Source organism: Salvelinus fontinalis, chromosome 2 (assembly GCF_029448725.1).
Source record: "Salvelinus fontinalis isolate EN_2023a chromosome 2, ASM2944872v1, whole genome shotgun sequence".
Taxonomy (NCBI): Eukaryota; Metazoa; Chordata; class Actinopteri; order Salmoniformes; family Salmonidae; genus Salvelinus; species Salvelinus fontinalis.
Genome location: NC_074666.1, coordinates 6,184,536 through 6,204,513, shown reverse-complemented (window position 1 = coordinate 6,204,513; position 19,978 = coordinate 6,184,536). Strand labels below are relative to the sequence as shown.

Sequence of the window (19,978 nt, the reverse complement as noted above, 5' to 3'; positions counted from 1 at the left end):
GGCTTTTACTTTTGATACTTAAGTATATTTGAGCAATTACATTTACTTTTGATAGGTAACCAGATTTAAAACCAAATACTGTTAGACTTTTACTCAAGTAATATTTTACTGGGTGACTTTCACTTTTACGTGAGTCGGAGTTCCATAAAGACCATTTCAAATTTCCACTAGCGCTGCGCTCCAGACCCTAAAACTGAGCATGAGTGCATGAGTAATTCGCTTTATACGGTTATCCATAAGAAACGTCGACACAATGCAGTTTACTTTAAATCACCTCTGAGGGAATTTATCAAAAGTAGCAATTTGACTGGAAATTTGTCTGGAAAATCGAGAACACGTCAACACTGCATGTCACCGAAACATGCGTGCCACATCCACAGCTCGCGGGAGACTGTCTCATTGGTAGGATTTTGGCCACGGAGGAAATTCGATTAAACTGGACCGCGGTGCATAGGTTATGGCCCGTGACATGTACAGGCAAAAGCGGCGAGGAAGGAACGCTCTTCTCCAATCGAACAGAAACATACCTTTTTTCCCATAAAAAAAAATTGTTTTTATTGAGTAGGCAGATAAAGCATTTTTATCCAAATAAATCACTTGTGCATGTGTGAACACAAACTCCTATGCAAAACCGAAATTTAGGAACAGTAAACATAGAAATAGCACACATAGGACAGATCTACCGCTTCTTAGACGTGCAGTCAATGAGAATGACAGATCTATAACAGGTAATTCTATGTGAATTTGGTCGGGTCCAATGCAAACATTTTTATCTCAATGTCAAATCATTTTTGGGTAACAGTTAAATAAGTACCATACTGTGATTGTTTTCAATTAAAATGGTAAAAATATTTTAAAAAATAGCTCATTAGCAAGTGGGTGGCAGGGTAGCCTAGTGGTTAGAGCATTGGCATATTACCCGAAAGGTTGCAAGTTCAAATCCCTGAGCTGACAAGGTACAAATCTGTCACAGGCACTGTTCCTCGGCCATCATTGAAAATAAGAATTTGTTCTTAACTGTCTTGCTTAGTAAAATAATAAACATTCTCTCAAGCAATATTTTTGCTAGGACTTTCTGGGAGTGGTCTGAGCTGGGAGGGGAAAACTCATGTTTTCAGATGTTTAGAACTTTCTTTCTTACTGATCTGTTCACTAATTTGTCCAGGCAAGCCAAAACAGGCTGACATTTCAAGAATCGTTTCAAACGGCTCTTACATTAAAAGGGCATTATCATCATTTTCACAATTTCACTGTATTATTCCAACCGATATATAAAACATAGCAAATAACGTTTTTGACTGCACTGGGCAGTCAAAACAAGGAAGTAGTCTGAGCTGGGGTGTTCCTTTGCTGTAGTGGGTATTTTGGCTCATTGCCTGAGACTATCATAATAGACCCCTAGACTCCTCCTCTTTACCGTAACTTTCCGAGTCCTTCCTTGTTGAGTAAATAAGGGGTTAAACAATTTTTCCTACCCTGACAGTAAAAAGTGTGTAATCTTGGGAGGGTTTCGATGATTTCCTCCATTAGCCAACATTCGATATTACAAAAACCCTACAACTATATTGCAAAATGAAAGGAGGATTTTAACCATAAATGACTCTGATTAAAGTTATCATTATGGCCAGGACTATTTACGACAAAAATTAACAACAAAAAATGAAGAGCTCTGTATAGAGAGAGATCATTTATCCAGGTTCCACAACCGTACTCAATCCCAATCTCCTTTTTTTAAATCAGGGATTCCCCTGGCCCTAAATGATAATAGTGTTTATGTTTTTAGTGATAATTTTGCCATGGCAAATGTTGTTATACTAGGTTATTCACCTCTTTTTTCCCAGATAAGTAAATGAGCAAATATCGCATAGTCACTATCAGGAAACTACTCGGCTTTGACCGGAGGATGTCGATAATTACAGTAGAGGGAGAGGATCGAGAGGAAGTTGCATACAAAAAACAGAATATATGACTGATGTGATGTGAGAGGAACTCTGAAAGAACAAGCAAGACCTCAGCAAAGGTAGTAGAACAATACACACTACATTTAATGCGTGCTTTAACTTCAATTAGTTTATGTGCCAATGTTTTATTGCTTTTGTTTTAATCAATTTCTATGATTTTAAAGCTTTTATTTGCTTATCAGAAACTTAAACTTGATGATATATTGTGGAGACTAATATTGTTATGTTGAATTTACTTTAAGGATTTTTTATATATTTTTTATTCTATAATATATTTGTCTCTGCCAGGACATTTTGAGTTGACTTTTTCTGAGCAAGGCTTTCCCCAATCCACTACTTGGGTTAAATAACTAAATGAATAACCTATTCACTGTAGCAGAAAAGCTCTTGTTATGTTTCAGTATACACTCTGTTATACACAAATGCATTTACCATGGTTTACTATGCTGCGGCGATAAAACCCTCAGATGGGGGATTGATTTCCATGATTTGGATGTATTATTCTTATTGATTGAAAGTGGAATCTATGAAATCAGAGCTGCACTGAACCTGGTGTTATTAACTCCATTTATTTACACCCCCTGTTCTTAACCAGAGAGAGCCTGTACATACATAATGCAGAATGGTACCCATGATCAGTAGTGGTATTATTTAAATATATATTTTTGTCATTAACCAGATGCTCTTATCCAGAGCAACTGCTTTGTTCAAGGGCACATTAACACATTTTTTATCTAGTCAGCCTCAGGGATTCGAACTAGCGACCTTTCAGTTACTGGCCCAACGCTCTTAACCGTTAGACTACCCGCTGCCCTATAGGAAAGTAAAATGCTCTATTTCTGCCAATGCTGCTGACTCATACCAGTCTGGTCTAATCAGGAGTTAAAGTTAGACCACACAGCAACAAATTAATACATATTCTTTCATGCCTTTTCTCCATTGCATCAGTTGCTGAAGCACCCGAGAACCAGTTCAGACCAGACTTATACAGTGGTTCTAGTGTGCCAATTTCTGTTCTATTTCAAAGGACTGACTCATTTTTTATTGAACTCAGGACTCCACTTACAAAAGCTATTGGTTGCAAAATTTCAAACATGTCATTCCTTCTCTAGGTCAAATGGAGAAGGCTTTTGTCTTGGTTTTACATGTAGTCTTATGGCCAACTCTTGCAGGTATGTCATTGACTTTTGAAAGTACATTCACGATAATACAATAGACTCAAAAGCCACCTTCATATTTTTTTCCTCATTGTTTAGAGCACACTTTAGCCTGGTTATTGTGACTTCTGACTGACTGTTGGATATCTGATCTCAATATGGATGATATTGCCAATGTTGCTAATCTATCTCTGACCCCACCCCCCCACAGCCTTGTTCACAGTGGAGGTGGACAGTCTCTCACATGTGGCGGAGTTCAACGGTGATGTCACCATGGGCTGCAGGTTCCAACCTGGGGGCTGGGACCCGAACCTGTCAGTGATATGGCAACGGGTCCAGCCCCTTCCAGATGTAGAGGTGTACAAGCTGGATAACGGACAGGAGGACCTCACTTCTCAGAATCTCCAGTACCGCGGCAGGGCACGGTTGGTGTCGGAGGAGCTGACCAATGGCTGGGCCAAGCTACATGTGTCCAGGCTGAGGATCAACGACTCTGGGGTGTACCGATGTCTTGTGGAAATGGGGGGAGCTGATTATAAACAGACCACTTTGACTGTCAAAGGTGAGTTAAAGCTCTTTCATTGCAATAGCACAGTACTGTAGTTTTTATAAGCAGTCAATCAATATTAGGTAATGAACTTGTCTGAAAAAAATGTGGTAACGTTTTACTTTGTTTTTCTTATACGACACTGTAATTACACTGTATTCACATGTTGTTACATATGTAGTTTAACCACATTATAAGTACTGCGTTGTAATAGAGTTGAATGTTTTATCATTCAACTTTCATGTGTCCTTTAGCTACCTATAAGACTATCATTAAAAGCATGCAGAGACGTGGGGGAGATGAGGTGGAGCTGGCCTGTGAGTCTGAGGGCTATCCTCTTGCCACAATCAACTGGAGAGACAAGAGTCTCAGGAACATCAAATCCAACGACACCGTTGTGAAAACTCCAGACCAGCTTTTCCATGTCACCAGCAAGATAACGGTCAAATACTCTGAGAAAAACAACTACACATGTGCCTTTGTGGAGAAAGGTGATGATCCAAAGGGTCCATCAGCCAGGTTTGACATCCCAGGTATGAAGTGGGTGAATTTCCCTGTTTGGTTACACTATTTGAAGGGCATCTACATAAGGACTTCATAACACATTCATAACTCATACATAACACATTTATAAGCAATACCATGTGACATTATAGTGTGAAAGCACTATAGTGAAAGCACAACAAGGTCTATTTAACCTCTGAATGGAAAGTGGGGGTTGGAGTGCATAGATGTGTTGTTGATAAGATGCTTTAAAACGGGTGCTTTCTTCAACGAGCATAGTGCTGTAAAGCGTAGGTGTCGGGGTGATGTTTTCCCTTCCATTCAATTAATCACATTGTAGGCGTCATAAGTCAATGTGGGGAAAAAAACATGGGCTTTGAAGATGGCTAGCAGATAGTGTATAAATCTTTTCATGAAGACCCAATTTTTGTCAGAACTTCTACCAATCATTGTTTTATTGCTTGGTAGTGGCGCTGTTTTTAGTTTGACCAATTTCTGGAAATTCTCTTAAACCCTTTTTATCTGGTGTAATATTGTTCTCTTTCCTAAATGTTTTTTTTATGTTTAGACCTTTTTACTGAGAACATAGGCAGTATTATATACAGTTTATGATGAAAAATAAAATGGTTTCACTCTCCCTATCTTTTTTACTCACAGATGAAATACCTGTGATTGAGAGTAAACCTAACACCCTTTCTATTGTATTGGGCACGACATTGACGGTGGCTATGATCATTGCAGCTACCATCTTCGGGTATCGCAGAAAGAAAGGTAACATACACTTAACTTTTCTACAGTCCTTAATTGATTTGCACACATTTTTTATCTCAAGTTTGTTACAAGGAGTTTCCACTGTTTCATGTTGCCTGAGATAGACATCCTAGAGAGGAAGTATGCACTTTAACATCTAAAGTTGTAACTGATGTTGAAGCCAGAATGATCACGTACAGAGTTAGTGTGAGACTGGGAAAAAAAAGAATCTGAATCTTGTGACAATGACCCTAATGACCCTAATGACTTAGCATGTGAGAACATGAGTGTGTGCTTTCTAAACCTGTCTGAACTGCCACGTGTGGAAACACCCCCACAGTTTGTGTTTGTGTTGGGGGGGGGGGGGGGGGGTTTCACATGTTGTAAATCATGTGGATGGTTTACTACTACTAATAATAATAACAACAATAATTTAATACATTGGTAAAGCACTTTTCATTTAACCAAGAAAAATCTCAAAGTACATGAAATAAAATAGAACAAATATTTTTTTTTTTTAACGAAACAAATATATCTAACCATATCATGAAACCAACAATCAAATTCTAGTAGGAAGGGTAGTCCAGCCGATAGAGATGAGTATTAAGGCCAGCTTTAAAAGTCCCGGCAGCCTGATATAGAGCTAGTCATTCCTTATTTTTAGAAAAGTCCCCTATCAGTCTCGATCTCTATCAAGTTTACAACACAGGAAGTTGGTGGCACCTTCATTGGGGAGGACGGGATTGTGGTAAGGAACAGTCAAAAGGGGATCCTTGGGACGTCCCAACTCTGACGACACCACGTTTAAGTGAATTTTTTTTTTTTAAAGGGTTACGGTAAGGGTTATTTATGGCAGGGTAACACTAACACTTGTGGTAATGGCTGGAATGGAATAGTATGGTATCAAATACATGATTACCATTATTATGAGCCATTCTTCCCCTCAGCAGCCTCCTATTGGTTTATACTTACAGTATTACTGCAATAGCATTTTGAGAAGTCAGCGTGTTAAAAACCAAAGAGCGAGAAAGAGGAAAGGAAAGTCCCAACCTTAGACACTAAAAGTGTTACAAAATTACTACTTTCTAAGCAATAACATGAATAGGACATCTCATGCAACATTATGTAAACTATAACCCGCCTTTACGTTCTGTTCACAGGGAGGCCCAGGACCATCATGCTCTAACACCCTCCTGGGCTCAACAGAGGTGTGACTTCTGACCTGCCTGGACCCCTTTCGGCAGCTCCAACTGGTCCTGGTGATAGACTGTTTGTGACTGTCAGTGACCTGTACCAGGAGGCAACAGAGAAAGAGACTCCTCACTGAAACTGTAAACTCTGCCAGGAGAGGACTGAGAACACAAAAGACTCATGGACACACATACACATTGACTCTGTCAACGAAAAGTGTAATTGTGCTACATTTTCTGTTAACTAAGTGTGATGCATCCGGTTGGCATTTCCACTCACTACCAAATATGTTAATGAGAGGAAGCCCAGTTTCCGGCAGTAGGAGAAGATGGAGCGAGATGGATTTTGGCAGACATTGCTAATTTTCTCATCGATTAAAAAGTTGATCTCCATACAGTTTTCTGTTTCCAAAACTATAATCTGTAAAAAACAGAGTGGATTGCATTTTTTAGACTAACATTTGCCAATGATTTTTTTTTAAATGGCGTTGTTTAGGAGTGCAAGGGTGAATTGAGTACTTCACAGAGTAGGCGTTCCCTAATGGAAATATGTAAATATATGCTATAATGTGCCAATAGGATCTCTCTAGCTCGCTCTTGGCACTGCCCACCTCCTTGCTTGTTCTGCCCATTATGATTAATTTGCTCCCATTGGAAAGACAGGCTGTGGTCTATCTTGGGTTAGTTATAAACGTCTTTGTCTAGGCCTTCTCATAATGTCATCAAAAAGCATTGCTTCTCCTTCACTTAGAACTAGAATGGTCCATCTACAGAAATTATTATGTCAGGTGCATTAAATATGCACTATGCTGAAATCGCTCCACCATTTCCTGGTTGCAAAAATACTAATAGTTCGCCTAATTTCAGTTTATGTGACAAAACAAGTGCTCATTGTGTAGATAATCATTGTACAATCTAAACAGCTGTGAAATATATTTTCCATAACAAAAATATTGTATTTTCAGCTGTGAGAAGCTGGTGTACAAAACCAAAAGGAAAAGACTCAAAAACAAAACTTCAGAATGGGGAAGCATAGAAATAGCTCATATAGAACAGATCTACAGCTTCTTAGACTTGCTTTCAATTCGAAAGACAGATCTATAATGCATATTTCTATGTGAATTTGGTCAGGTCTCCCAAAAATGTACATATTGCAGCTTTAAGTGATGCTCTGTTTTGTGTTATTGACTAGATTTTTTCGTTTCATACAACTTAATGGAAGATTTTTGGTCCCTCTGAAGGCCTAGGTCCTATGGTCATGGTTCGTCATTGCATTTACTTACTGTATATCTTGTACCGTTACTAAGTGTAATACAGAGATAATAACATGTTTATACAGAGATGTCCAACTTTGGGGGATTTTATTGAAAAAACAGTTCCCTTCCATGCGTCCCATGAAACCCCAGAAGGAAAATGAGTGATTCCAGCCACAGTTTAAGTATCGCTCATACTAACACAGTTGTTTACTGTACTCCAGGTATTTGATACTGTTTGATACGCATTATGAGTCTAACCATTTGATGACTTAGACCTTGTGACCACACAGTTTCACTTTCTGTCTGAGTCACATGGCAACTCTACAGTGGGACTGGATTGAGTCAGTCCATTGCACAATTTCCTAGAAAAGAACTTTGTCTATAGACATGAAAGACGGGTGGTGCTGATGGGAAATGCTGATGATGTTTCCTGCTTAAAGAAATATCTCGGTCATCAAATTGAAACTCAGTCATCAACTCTGGTCTTTTTTCTAATTCACATAATAAGATATGCTCACTAGTACATTGTAAAACATGTGCCATGACAATGATTGTATGCTATTCGTGACAGTCTATACCTCGCAAAATCAAATCTGAACCCTTAAAACCAATTGCACAGCTTTTTTCCCTTCTTCCCCGCTAATCAGGGATTGATTTAGTCAAAGATGATGGATATACTGACCAGCTACATGTCTCTCCGTCCTAACAATGGGAGTCGTTGTCCACAAAGCGGCAAGGCGCGCTGTCTAGCTTTCGCCTATCCTTTCTTTGGATTGGTGGATACATCTCATTATTGTGATCTTTTTTTGTAAATATTCAATGAAGGTTGTTGACGTCAACCGCCTGTAATCAACGGAAAGAGATGCTATGCTACTAGCCTTATGCCATAAATATGCATAGCCATCTCGGGACAACACCGATATGGAGTTGTTTTTTTTTAACTTACAAGTTGCCGGGATGTCACGTGTCCTACTATATCAGTACACTAGTAACAATAATACATTTTCGGGGTACCAAATGCAACACTCTCTCATTGACCTCCATAAAAAAAACTCCTTGGTTGTTGGGCGGAACAACGAAACTCTGCCGAGTTGGGGCTCCCTCTTCCTATGTCTCTCTGATTTAGGCCTGCGACATCACGTGGGTGCAATTCAGTATCAGGTAGAACAACAGTACTCCGGACCTCCACAGTAGGATTTGAATACCGCTGGTCTATACTTTGTTACACAAGGAAACAGACAAGGATTTCCCAGTGGCTCCACCCTGAGGATCTTGGTGTGTCTTACCTCAGATACCAGTTTCTTCCTTCTGTTGTCCCAAACGTATCTGTTCTACCATGGTATTAAATAACATCTGACATTAGTTTGGAAGGAGGCTCTGTTGATCAAAATTCAAATGTTCTCTCGCCTCAAGTGCAAAGATTGGGTCTGTGCTGGGTAGTGCTGAGTGATTAGTGCTTTAAAAAAATATATACAGTATATATACAGTACCTTTGGAAAGTATTCAGACCCCTTGGAGCTCAGGCACATCCTGTTTCCATTGATCATCCTTGAGATGTTTATACAACTTGATTGGAGTCCACCTGTGGAACATTCAATTAATTGGACATAATTTGGAAAGGCACACACCTGTCTATATAAGGTCACACAGTTGATAGTGCATGTCAGAGCAAAAACCAAGCCATGAGGTTGAAGGAATTGCCCGTAGAGCTCCGAGACAGGATTGTCTCGAGGCACAGATCTGGGGAAGGACACCAAAACAATTCTACAGCATTGAAGGTTCCCAAGAACACAGTGGCCTCCATCATTCTTAAATGGAAGTTACAAAACACCAAGACTCTTTTTAGAGCTGGCCGCCGGCCAAACTGAGTAATCGGGGGAGAAGGACCTTGGTTAGGGAGGTGACCAGGAACCCGATGGTCACTCTGAAGGAGCTCCAAAGTTCCTCTGTGGAGATGGGAGAATCTTCCAGAAAGACAACCATCTCTGCAGCACTCCACCAATCAGGCCTTTCAGGTAGAGTGGCAAGACGGAAGCCACTCCTCAGTCTAAGTCACATGACAGCCTGCTTGGAGTTTTCCAAAAGGCACCTAAAGACTCTCAGACCATGAGAAACAAGATTATCTGGTCTGATGAAACCAAGATTGAACCCTTTGACCTGAATGCCAAGCATCACGTCTGGAGGAAACCTGGCACCATCCCTACGGTGAAGCATGGTGGTGGCAGCATCATGCTGTGGGGATGTTTTTCAGTGGCAGGGACTGGGAGAGTCAGGATCGAGGGAAAGATGAACGGAGCAAAGTACAGAGAGATCCTTGATGAAAACCTGCTCCAGAGCACTCAGGACCACAGACTGGGGCGAAGGTTCACCTTCCAACAGGACAACAACCTTAAGCACACAGCCAAGACAATGCAGGAGTGACTTCGGGACAAGTCTCTGAATGTCGTTGAGTGGCCCAGCCAGAGCCCGGACTTGAACCCGATTTAACATCTCTAACACTAAACATACAATTATGTATTTTACATTGAAAAGGAAGGTGAAATCTTATAGATAGTGGTTTTATAATTTGATTATACTATACATAGAAAGTATAAAAGTAATTTAACGCCTTTTAACCTTTCTTGGAGTATGCAGCTTTACTAGTTATTGTTTATGGTCCTCTCATGATAAATATTATTATCATTATTTAATAGTTTCGGGGATTACGTAGATGACATTTTAGATTACATGATGTAGTTACATTTAAGAAGTTTAAAGGGGCAATCAGGAGTTGCGTCCATTTTTGGAATTATAAATGAATGATATGACTCTTGTTGGTGAACATTGGGAGCCGGCTCGCATATCAGAAGAGCTTAATCTATTTATATATATAAAAAAAATGAAGATATGAATAATCAAAAGATTTAAATGAATAGAATTAACTAATTCAAAGAACGAAAAAATAAATAAAATAACATAGGCCTAAATGCTCAAGCGCACACACATTCGTTCTGACTGTCTGCTTAGACTAATAGCCTCACCTGTTGTTCCCCTGAGGGAGGGCCAAGCCAATTCACTCACAGTCACACACTTAGCAGCCGAGGAGAGAGAGGAAGGACAGCTGTGAAAACAACAGCTGGAAAATGAAGCACTGTGCTCATGATGCCATCTATTTTGTGAAGTGCACCAGTCCCTCCTGCAGCAAAGCACCCCCACAACATGATGCTGCCTCCCCCGTGCTTCACGGTTGGGATGGTGTTCTTCGGCTTGCAAGTCTCCCCCTTTTTCCTCCAAACATAACGATGGTCATTATAGCCAAACAGTTCTACTTTTGTTTCATCAGACCAGAGGAGATTTCTCCAAAAAGTACGATGTTTGTCCCCATGTGCAGTTGCAAACCGTAGTCGGGCCTTTTTATGGCGGTTTTGGAGCAGTGGCTTCTTTCTTGCTGAGCGGCCTTTCAGGTTATGTCGATATAGGACTCGTTTTACTGTGGATATAGATACATTTGTACCTGTTTCCTCCAGCATCTTCACAAGGTCCTTTGCTGTTGTTCTGGGATAGATTTGCACTTTTCGCGCCAAAGTATGTTCATCTCAAGGAGACAGAACGATTCTCCTTCCTGAGCAGTATGAGGCTGCATGGTCCCATGGTGTTAATACTTGCATACTGTCACGTTCCTGACCTGTTTTCCTTTGTTATGTATTTGTTTTAGTTGGTCAGGGCGTGAGTTGGGTGGGTTGGCCTAGGTTTGTTTTTCTATGTTGGGATTTTGTGTTTGGCCTGGTATGATTCTCAATCAGAGACAGGTGTGTATCGTTTGTCCCTGATTGAGAGTCATACTAAGGCAGCCAGGGTTTCACTGGTGTTTTGTGGGTGTTTGTTCCTGTGTCAGCGTTTGGGCCACACAGGACTGTTGCAGGTTAGTCACGTTTGTTGTTTTGTTAATTTGTAGTGTTTGTTGGTTTGCCATTAAATCATGAATACTTACCAATCCGCATCTTGGTCCGATCCATGCTCCTCCTCGTCTGAGGAGGAGAACGACTAAGACAACCTTTACACATACTATTGTTTGTACAGATGAAACTGGTACCTTCAGGCGTTTGGAAATTGCTCCGAAGGATGAACCAGACTTGTGGAGGTCTACAAAAAAAACTTCTGAGGTCTTGGCGGATTTCTTTTGATTTTCCCATGATGTCAAGCAAAGAGGCACTGAGTTTGAAGGAAGGCCTTGAAATACATCCACAGGTACACCTCCAATTGACTCAAATGATGTCAATTAGCCTATCAAAAGCTTCTAAAGCCATGACATAATTTTCTGTATCTTTCCAAGCTGTTTAAAGGCACAGTCAACTTTGTGTATGTAATGTTCTGACCAACTGGAATTGTGATACAGTGAAATAATCTGTCTGTAAACAATTGTTGGAAAAATGACTTGAGTCATGCACAAAGTAGATATCCTAACCGACTTGCCAAAATTATAGTTTGTTAACAAGACATTTGTGGAGTGGTTGAAAAACTAGTTTTAATGACTCCAACCTAAGTGTATGTTAACTTCCGACTTCAACTGTATGTGTATATGAGCAGTAGATGAGAATGTAGTACCAGTAGACAAAACATGAACCTGAACAAATAAGTTACTGTTCTCTCTTTTCAGCTATGTGACAGCATCAAAACTTATGCTCCTGTGTAAGGGTCTGCAGCGAATCACAGCCAGCTGCCAGAGAGAAGCAAATGTAACCACAGGACATGTGACAGAGTTGATGGACACCCAACGTTCATCAATGGACAGAAAGTTCCACAGAATGGAATATAGTCACGTGCTATCAGAAATCGCTGCACTTGACCCCAGGTTGAAGAATTTAGCCTTCAGTGATCTAATCCAAGGATGATCATCTAATCCAAGATGGCGTAGCAGTAGGACGTGTGTGTTTGTCCTGGTCTTATCCCGTGTAAATAGCTGGTCTTCTTCGTATATATCTTAATCTCACTTTCTATCTACGAACTAAATATACTTTCCTGCAACCCGCCTCACCCAATGTGATACGGATCTGCTATTTTTATTCCTTATAACTGGAACTTCCATCAGGAGCTAGCCAGCTAACTAGCTACTAGTCTTTGTTAGCCACGGCTAGCGATCTTCACCTTTTTCTCGGTCACCAGCCAGCCAGCCTTAGCTCGGACAACACCTGCCTGTCTGCTCAGCGCAATATCAACCCAGAGCATATTGGACTGCATCTCTCTACCAATCACCGGATTCCTGCCGCTCTCGATCATTACACCGGATCATCCCAGCTAGCTAGCTGCAAACGAGTGGCTACTGTTAGCTAACACCTCTGTCCTGAAGCAAGCACATACTAGCCTTGTGATAGCCTCGAGCTAGGCCCATATACCAGCTAATTCTAGGGCTACAACACCACCTTTGCCAATTAGCCTGGACCCTTTATTGTCGACACGGAGCCCCGCCGATCCATCACAACTGGACTGCCGACGTGATCGCCCGATGTGGTCTCTACAGACTATTCTGTTACAATGTCGCCGAAGAACCATCTACTATCCCCGGCCCGCTAGCTTTTCTGAACGCTATGTCCCCTGCTCGCCTAGTGTAGTAGTGACTACCAAACAGCACCCTGACTCACCTATCGCTGCTCCTTTGACCCTATGATCACTCGGCTACACAGCTGATGCCACATGGACTGTTTCAATAACATGGAACCTCATTTTGTTTACCTGTCGGCCCCAGTCTCAAACTCAGGTCCTGTATGTACCTAACTGACCTGCTCTGCCCATTCATTGCCATTTACCCGTTGATGTCTTAGCTCTCCTGATCAACACCTGTGTTCGCTTTATGCCTTTCTCTAATGTCAATATGCCTTGTCTACTGCTGTCTTGGCTAGTTCTTATTGTTTTATTTCACTGTAGAGCCTTCAGTCCCGCTCAAAATGCCTTAGATAGCTCTTATGTCCCACCCCACACACATGTAGAGACCTCACCTGGCTTAACTGGTGTCTCCAGAGACGAAACCTCTCTCATCGTCACTCAACGCCTAGGTTTACCTGCACTGTACTCACATCCTACCATACCAGTGTCTGTACATTATGCCCTGAATCTATTCTACCATGCCCATAAATGTGCTCCTTATATTCTCTGTCCCCAGCGCACTAGAGGACCAGTTCTTACAGCCTTTAGCTGTACCCTTATCCTACTCCTCCTCTGTTCTTCTGGTGATGTAGAGGTAAACCCAGGCCCTGTAGCCCCCAATTCCACTCCTATTCCCCAGGCGCTATCATTTGTTGACTTCTGTAACCGTAAAAGCCTTAGTTTCATGCATGTTAACATCAGAAGTCTCCTCCCTAAGTTTGTTTTGACTGCTCTAGCACACTCCGCCAACCCTGATGTCTTAGCTGTGTCTGAATCCTGGCTTAGGAAGGCCACCAAGAATTCTGAAATTTCCATCCCCAACTACAACAATTTCTGCCAAGATAGGACTGCCAAAGGGGGTGGAGTTGCAATCTACAGAGATAGCCTGCAGAGTTCTGTCATACTATCCAGGTCTGTGCCCAAACAGTTTGAGTTTCTACTTTTAAAAATCCACCTTTCCAGAAACAAGTCTCTCACTGTTGCTCTGTGTTATAGGCCCCCAACTGTGTCCTGGACACCATATGTGAATTTATTGTCCCCCATTTATCTTCAGAGTTTGTACTATTAGGCAGTGGTGGGCCGTCAGGGCCAGCAAGGCCTTCTGCTGGCCTAAACATCATCAGAATATATATATATTTTTTTAAATATATTTTCCCACAAATATGTATTAAATTATTCCCCAGAGTAAGAGTTATACTCTTCATTTCATAGCTCTCCTCTTGGTTGCACTGCTTCCAGCCCCAGGTTGAGATTTGGAGGACTGGTCTTTATGTTAAATCTTTTATCCAATCATATTCAGCCATCATGTGTTGCCAGGAGTCTAAAATCTGCCCTCAGGCCTTCAGAATCAACAGTGCGGGCGCTTGTTACTTAAAGTGAATGGAAATGAAAATTTAGTGTCAACCAATCAGCTTTAGAGTTGGCTATTGTACGCCTGCTGGCTGGCTCCAGTGTTACACAGGAGCCAGCTAGCAGGCGTAGTGCGTGCACGTCTTTTGATTGGATTACCAATATTGAGAGGCAGGTCCTATGGGCAGGTCTATGCAGAACTAGGAAACTGAATTTGATAAACAAATTAATTTGCGTACTACTAAGTAGTTTTTTCAATCCCACAATGGAGGAAGGAGGAGAAGATATCGATTTGGTCGAGGATATAATTATAACGCCATTCTCAAGACAAACTTTTCAAGAAAAGTTAGACATTGTAAGGAGAGGTCGCCCGACGCCGACGTCTAAATGTATAGTGTCTAGAGCCATGGCATCATAATGATGGTAATAAGAGGTGGATTAATTCGGGTGGGACTGTGTAGGACCTCACTGAAGGCCCAGGCCCTAGGCCCACGGCACGCCACTGCTGTTAGGTGACCTAAACTGGGATATGCTTAACACCCCGGCCGTCCTACAATCTAAGATAGATGCCATCAATCTCAAATGATCAAGAAACCTACCAAGTACAACCCTAAATACGTAAACACGGGCACCCTCATAGATATCATCCTGACCAACCTGCCCTCTAAATATATCTCTGCTGTCTTCAACCAGGATCTCAGCGATCACTGCCTCATGCCTGCGTCCGTAATGGGTCCGCGGTCAAACAACCACCCCTCATCATTGTCAAACGCTCCCTTAAACACTTTAGCGAGCAGGCCTTTCTAATCGACCTGGCCTGGGTATCCTGGAACGATATTGACCCATTCCGTCAGTAGAGGCTGCCTGGTTATTCTTCAAAAGTGCTTTCCTCACCATCTTAAATAGGCATGCCCCATTCAATTTTTTTTGACTTGACTGCCCTTAACCAGCACAAAAACATCCTGTGGCATGCTGCATTAGCATCGAATAGCCCCCGCGATATGCAACTTTTCAGGGAAGTTAGGAACCAATATACACAGTCAGTTAGGAAAGCAAAGGCTAGCTTTTTCAAACAGAAATTTGCATCCTGTAGAAGAAACTCCAAAAAGTTCTGGGACACATGGAGAATAAGAGCACCTCCTCCCAGCTGCCCACCACTGAGGCAAGGAAACACAGTCACCACCAATAAATCTACTATAATCGAGAATTTCAATAAGTATTTTTCTACGGCTGGCTATGCTTTCCACCTGGCTACCCCTACCCCGGTCAAATGCTCTGCACAGCAACTTGCCCAATCCTCCCCCATTTCTCCTTCACCCAAATCCAGATAACTGATGTTCTTAAAGAGCTGAAAAATCTGGACCCCTACAAATCAGCTGGGCTAGACAATCTGGACCCTCTCTTTCTAAAATTATCCGCCGCTATTGTTGCAACCCCTATTACTAGCCTGTTCAACCTCTCTTTCGTATCGTCTGAGATCCCTAAAGATTGGAAAGGTCATCCCCCTCTTCAAAGGGGGAAGCACTCTAGACCCAAACTGTTACAGACCTATATCTATCCTACCCTGCCTTTCTAAAGTCTTCAAAAGCCAAGTTAACTAACAGATCACCTACCATTTGAATCCCACTCTACCTTCTCCGCAATGCAATCTGGTTTTCCGAGCGGGTCATGGGTGCACCACAGCCACGCTCAAGGTCCTAAACCATATCATAACCGCCATCAATAAAAGACATTACTGTGCAGCCATCTTCATTGACCTGGCCAAGGCTTTCGACTCTGTCAATCACCACATTCTTATTGGCAGACTCAACAGCCTTGGTTTCTCAAATGACTGCCTCGCCTGGTTAACCAACTACTTCTCAGACAGAGTTCAGTGTGTCAAATCGGAGGGCCTGATGTCCGGACCTCTGGCAGTCTCTATGGGGGTGCCACAGGGTTCAATTCTCAGGCTGACTCTCTTCTCTGTATACATCAATGATGTCGCTCTTGCTGCTGGTGATTCTCTGATCCACCTCTACGCAGACGACACCGTTTTGTATACTTCTGGCCCTTCATTGGACACTGTGTTAACAAACCTCCAGACGAGCTTCAATGCCATACAACACTCCTTCAGTGGCCTCCAACTGCTCTTAAATGCAAGTGAAACTAAATGCATGCTCTTCAACTGATCGCTGCCCGCACCCGAATGCCCGACTAGCATCACTACTCTGGACAGTTCTGACTTAGAATATGTGGACAACTACAAATACCTAGGTGTCTGGCTAGACTGTAAACTCTCCTTCCAGACTCACATTAAGCATCTCCAATCCAAAATTACATCTAGAATTGGTTTCCTATTTAACAACAAAGCACCCTTCACTCATGCTGCCAAACATACCCTTGTAAAACTGACTATCCTACCAATCCTTGACTTCAGCGACATCATTTACAAAATAGCCTCCAACACTCTACTCAGCAAACTGGATGTAGTCTATCACAGTGCCGTCCGTTTTGTCACCAAAGCCCCATATTCTACCCACCACTACAACCTGTATGCTCTCGTTGGCTGGCCCTCGCTTCATATTTGTTGCCAAACCCACTGGCTCCAGGTCATCTATAAGTCTTTGCTCGGTAAAGCCCCGCCTTATCTCAGCTCACTGGTCACCATAGCAGCACCCACCCGTAGCACGCGCTCCATTAGCCTTATTTCACTGGTCATCCCCAAAGCCAACTTCTCCTTTGGCTGCCTTTCTTACCAGTTCTCTGCTGCCAATGACTGGAACGAATTGCAAAAATCACTGAAGCTGGAGTCTTATATCTCCCTTACTAACTTTAAGCATCAGCTCTCAGAGCAGCTTACCGATCATTGCACCTGTACACAGCCCATCTGTAAATAGCCCATCCAACTTCCTCATTCGCATATTGTTATTATTTTTTTCTTCTCCTTTGTACCCCAGTATCTCTATTTGCACATTCATCTTCTGCACATCTATCACTCCAGTGTTTAATTGCTAAATTGTAATTATTTCACCACTATGGCCTATTTATTGCCTTACCTCCCTAATCTTACTATATTTGCACACACTGTATATAGATTTTTCTATTGTGTTATTGACTTTACGTTTGTTTATCCCATATGTGTTGTTTGTGTCGCACTGCTTTGCTTTATCTTGGCCAGGTCGCAGATGTAATTGAGAACTTGTTCTCAACTGGCCTACCTGGTTAAATAAAGGTGAAATAAAATAAAACAAAAATGCCAGAGCGATCGATGAGGCTCTTCAAAGAATAACCTCAGCAGCAGGGAGGGACAGCCCCAGCAGTCAGCTGGCTCAGGCACCAGGGCACCAGGAAGAAGAGGGATCAGATGGAGCAGAAGCACCAGCAGTAGTGCTACAAACGTCTGCTGTTTGGATGCTGTTTGACGAGAGAGGAACTGGGGATGCAGCACGAAGGATTAATGGAGGTCCAATCCTATACCCACGGCTTACTAAAGTCATGACAGGAAGACTGCATAGTGGCCACATCCGTTTCCTCTGAGAGGGTCTTCTCGAAAACGGGACAAATAATTACTGAGAAAAAAACCCGCATCAGCCCCTCGAAAGTGAGGCAGCTTGCATTTCTGAATGCAAATATCTCATAAAAGCAAAATATGGGCAGCATTGCTGTGTGCTGCTGGTTATAACATGGCAATAAAGAAGAGAGAGAAAAGAGGGACCAGTTTAATGTTTTAAGTGGGATGCTGCAGTTTTGCACATTGTTATTTATTTTTCTTTGATATGGTGCAATATTTTATTATTATGCTGTTCAGATTGTATTCCTTTTGAATTGTTACATTTAATATGCACTGCACTTTGTTTATATACATAAAAATATATATACTTTAAATGCACATGTGTAATAGCGTCCTTCTTTTTTACATTTATTTCAATTTGTGGGATGCTGCAGTTTTGCAAATTGTTATTTATTTTTCTTTGATATGGTGCAATATTTTATTATTATGCTGTTCAGATTGTATTCGTTTTGAATGGTTAGTTTTATATGCACTTTGTTTATATACATTAAAAAGTTATACTTTAAATGCACATGTTTAATAGCATTATTTTTCATAACAAACCAATGCATTTTTAAATACATTGTGGTTAAGGTAGAGTATGATTTATTTTAATAACTTAATTAGAATTGTTTTAACACCAATCATAGTCAAACTATCGCAAACTGTTTGACTTGAAAAAATACAAAACATATTTTTTTTAAAGAGCCGTTTGTGAGCCAAAAGAGCTGTCTCTTTTTTGGTGAGCTGAGCCGAACGAGCCGGCTCACTATAAAGAGACGGAATGCCCATCACAACTTTGTAGATTTCAAACTTTCCGACCTGAAGATCACTGACGTCATAATTTGGCTCGTATTTTTTCGAGTTCCCAGTTGTCTTGAAAGCACCAATAACTGACAACAAAAGTATCCCTAGTTTGGTTCTCCCATGGAAAAGTCTGGGGGTTTCCAGTGCGCCAAACCACTAACCTTAAAACATATTTTTTGGGGAAGTAGAGAGCACACACTAGTTGTCATTCGTACAATGCTAAACTCAAGTGGGAGCATTGAACTACAACATATGGGCAGTAATCGATCTCTCTACATATGCCCATGTACTGTAGTTTATGTAACCCATGGTTACGTGAATCATCAGATCTAAGACATCTGTTTGATATTTTTGATGCTTTGTCCCAGGGGGTGAATTCCTACATTTCTGTTTAATTATTGTGTGTCTAGGTTGAGTGGTGAAGGAAGTTACTGTGTGCAGCCAAATCTCAGAAACGTACATTGAGACAAATTTTAATGCACAACCCTTATTAGGTCTTTCTCAAATAATTGTTGTTATTTCTGTTGAAAAGTGAAGTATAATGACACACTTCAGAGTTAGAATTTATTTCGCAGTTGTTCGATTTGAAGAAAAATACATGTTAGATGGTGTAGAGAGCTTGTCAGGTCAAATCAAATTTTATTTGTCACATGCGCCGAATACAATGCTTACTTACAAGCCCTTAACCAACAATGTAAGTTTTAAAAAAATTGCAAAAAAAGTAAGAAATAAAAGTAAGAAATAATTAAAGAGCGGCATTAAAATACCAATAGCGAGGCTATATACAGCTGGGTACCGGTACAGAGTCAATGTGCGGGGGCATCGGTTAGTCGAGGTAATTGAGGAAATATGTACATGTAGGTAGAGTTATTAAAGTGACTATGCATAGATAATAACAGAGAGTAGCAGCAGTGTGAACAGACAATTTTTAGGGCCTTCCTCTGTGGTACTTCATTTGATACAAAGTATATAAATGTGAGATAAAATATAACCAGAAACACTCATTCTAAGTGCAACCAAATATTACATTGAATTACAGTACATTAGTTTCTCCACTGCACTGTCGGAGCTGGAAGCACAAGCATTTCGCTACACTCGCAATAACATCTGCTAATCACGTGTATGTGACCAAAACAATTTGATTTACAGGTCTCTCTTGTGCAAGCCTCCCTTATCACCACCAGAGTGGAGCAACGAGCCATTCGGGTGAGTTCGTAAATTCCCTCTGGAGTGCCAAAGTGCAAATTCAGAGCTTTTTTTAGGTTGTCCGTTCGTATATTCGGGGCGTTCAGAGCGCACACTGGAGTA

At 41.4% G+C, this 19,978-nt stretch overlaps 1 protein-coding gene across 1 annotated transcript; it reads left to right on the top strand.

Annotated features, from left to right (window-relative positions):
* Nucleotides 1-1,490: 1,490 nt before the first annotated feature.
* LOC129810814 (programmed cell death 1 ligand 1-like) lies at nt 1,491-6,927 on the top strand. Its single transcript, XM_055861736.1, has 6 exons — nt 1,491-2,020; nt 3,074-3,133; nt 3,330-3,680; nt 3,920-4,198; nt 4,827-4,940; nt 6,080-6,927. The coding sequence occupies exons 2-6, from the start codon at nt 3,079-3,081 to the stop codon at nt 6,103-6,105; spliced, it is 825 nt and encodes a 274-aa protein (XP_055717711.1). The 5' UTR covers nt 1,491-2,020; nt 3,074-3,078; the 3' UTR covers nt 6,106-6,927.
* Nucleotides 6,928-19,978: the final 13,051 nt, after the last annotated feature.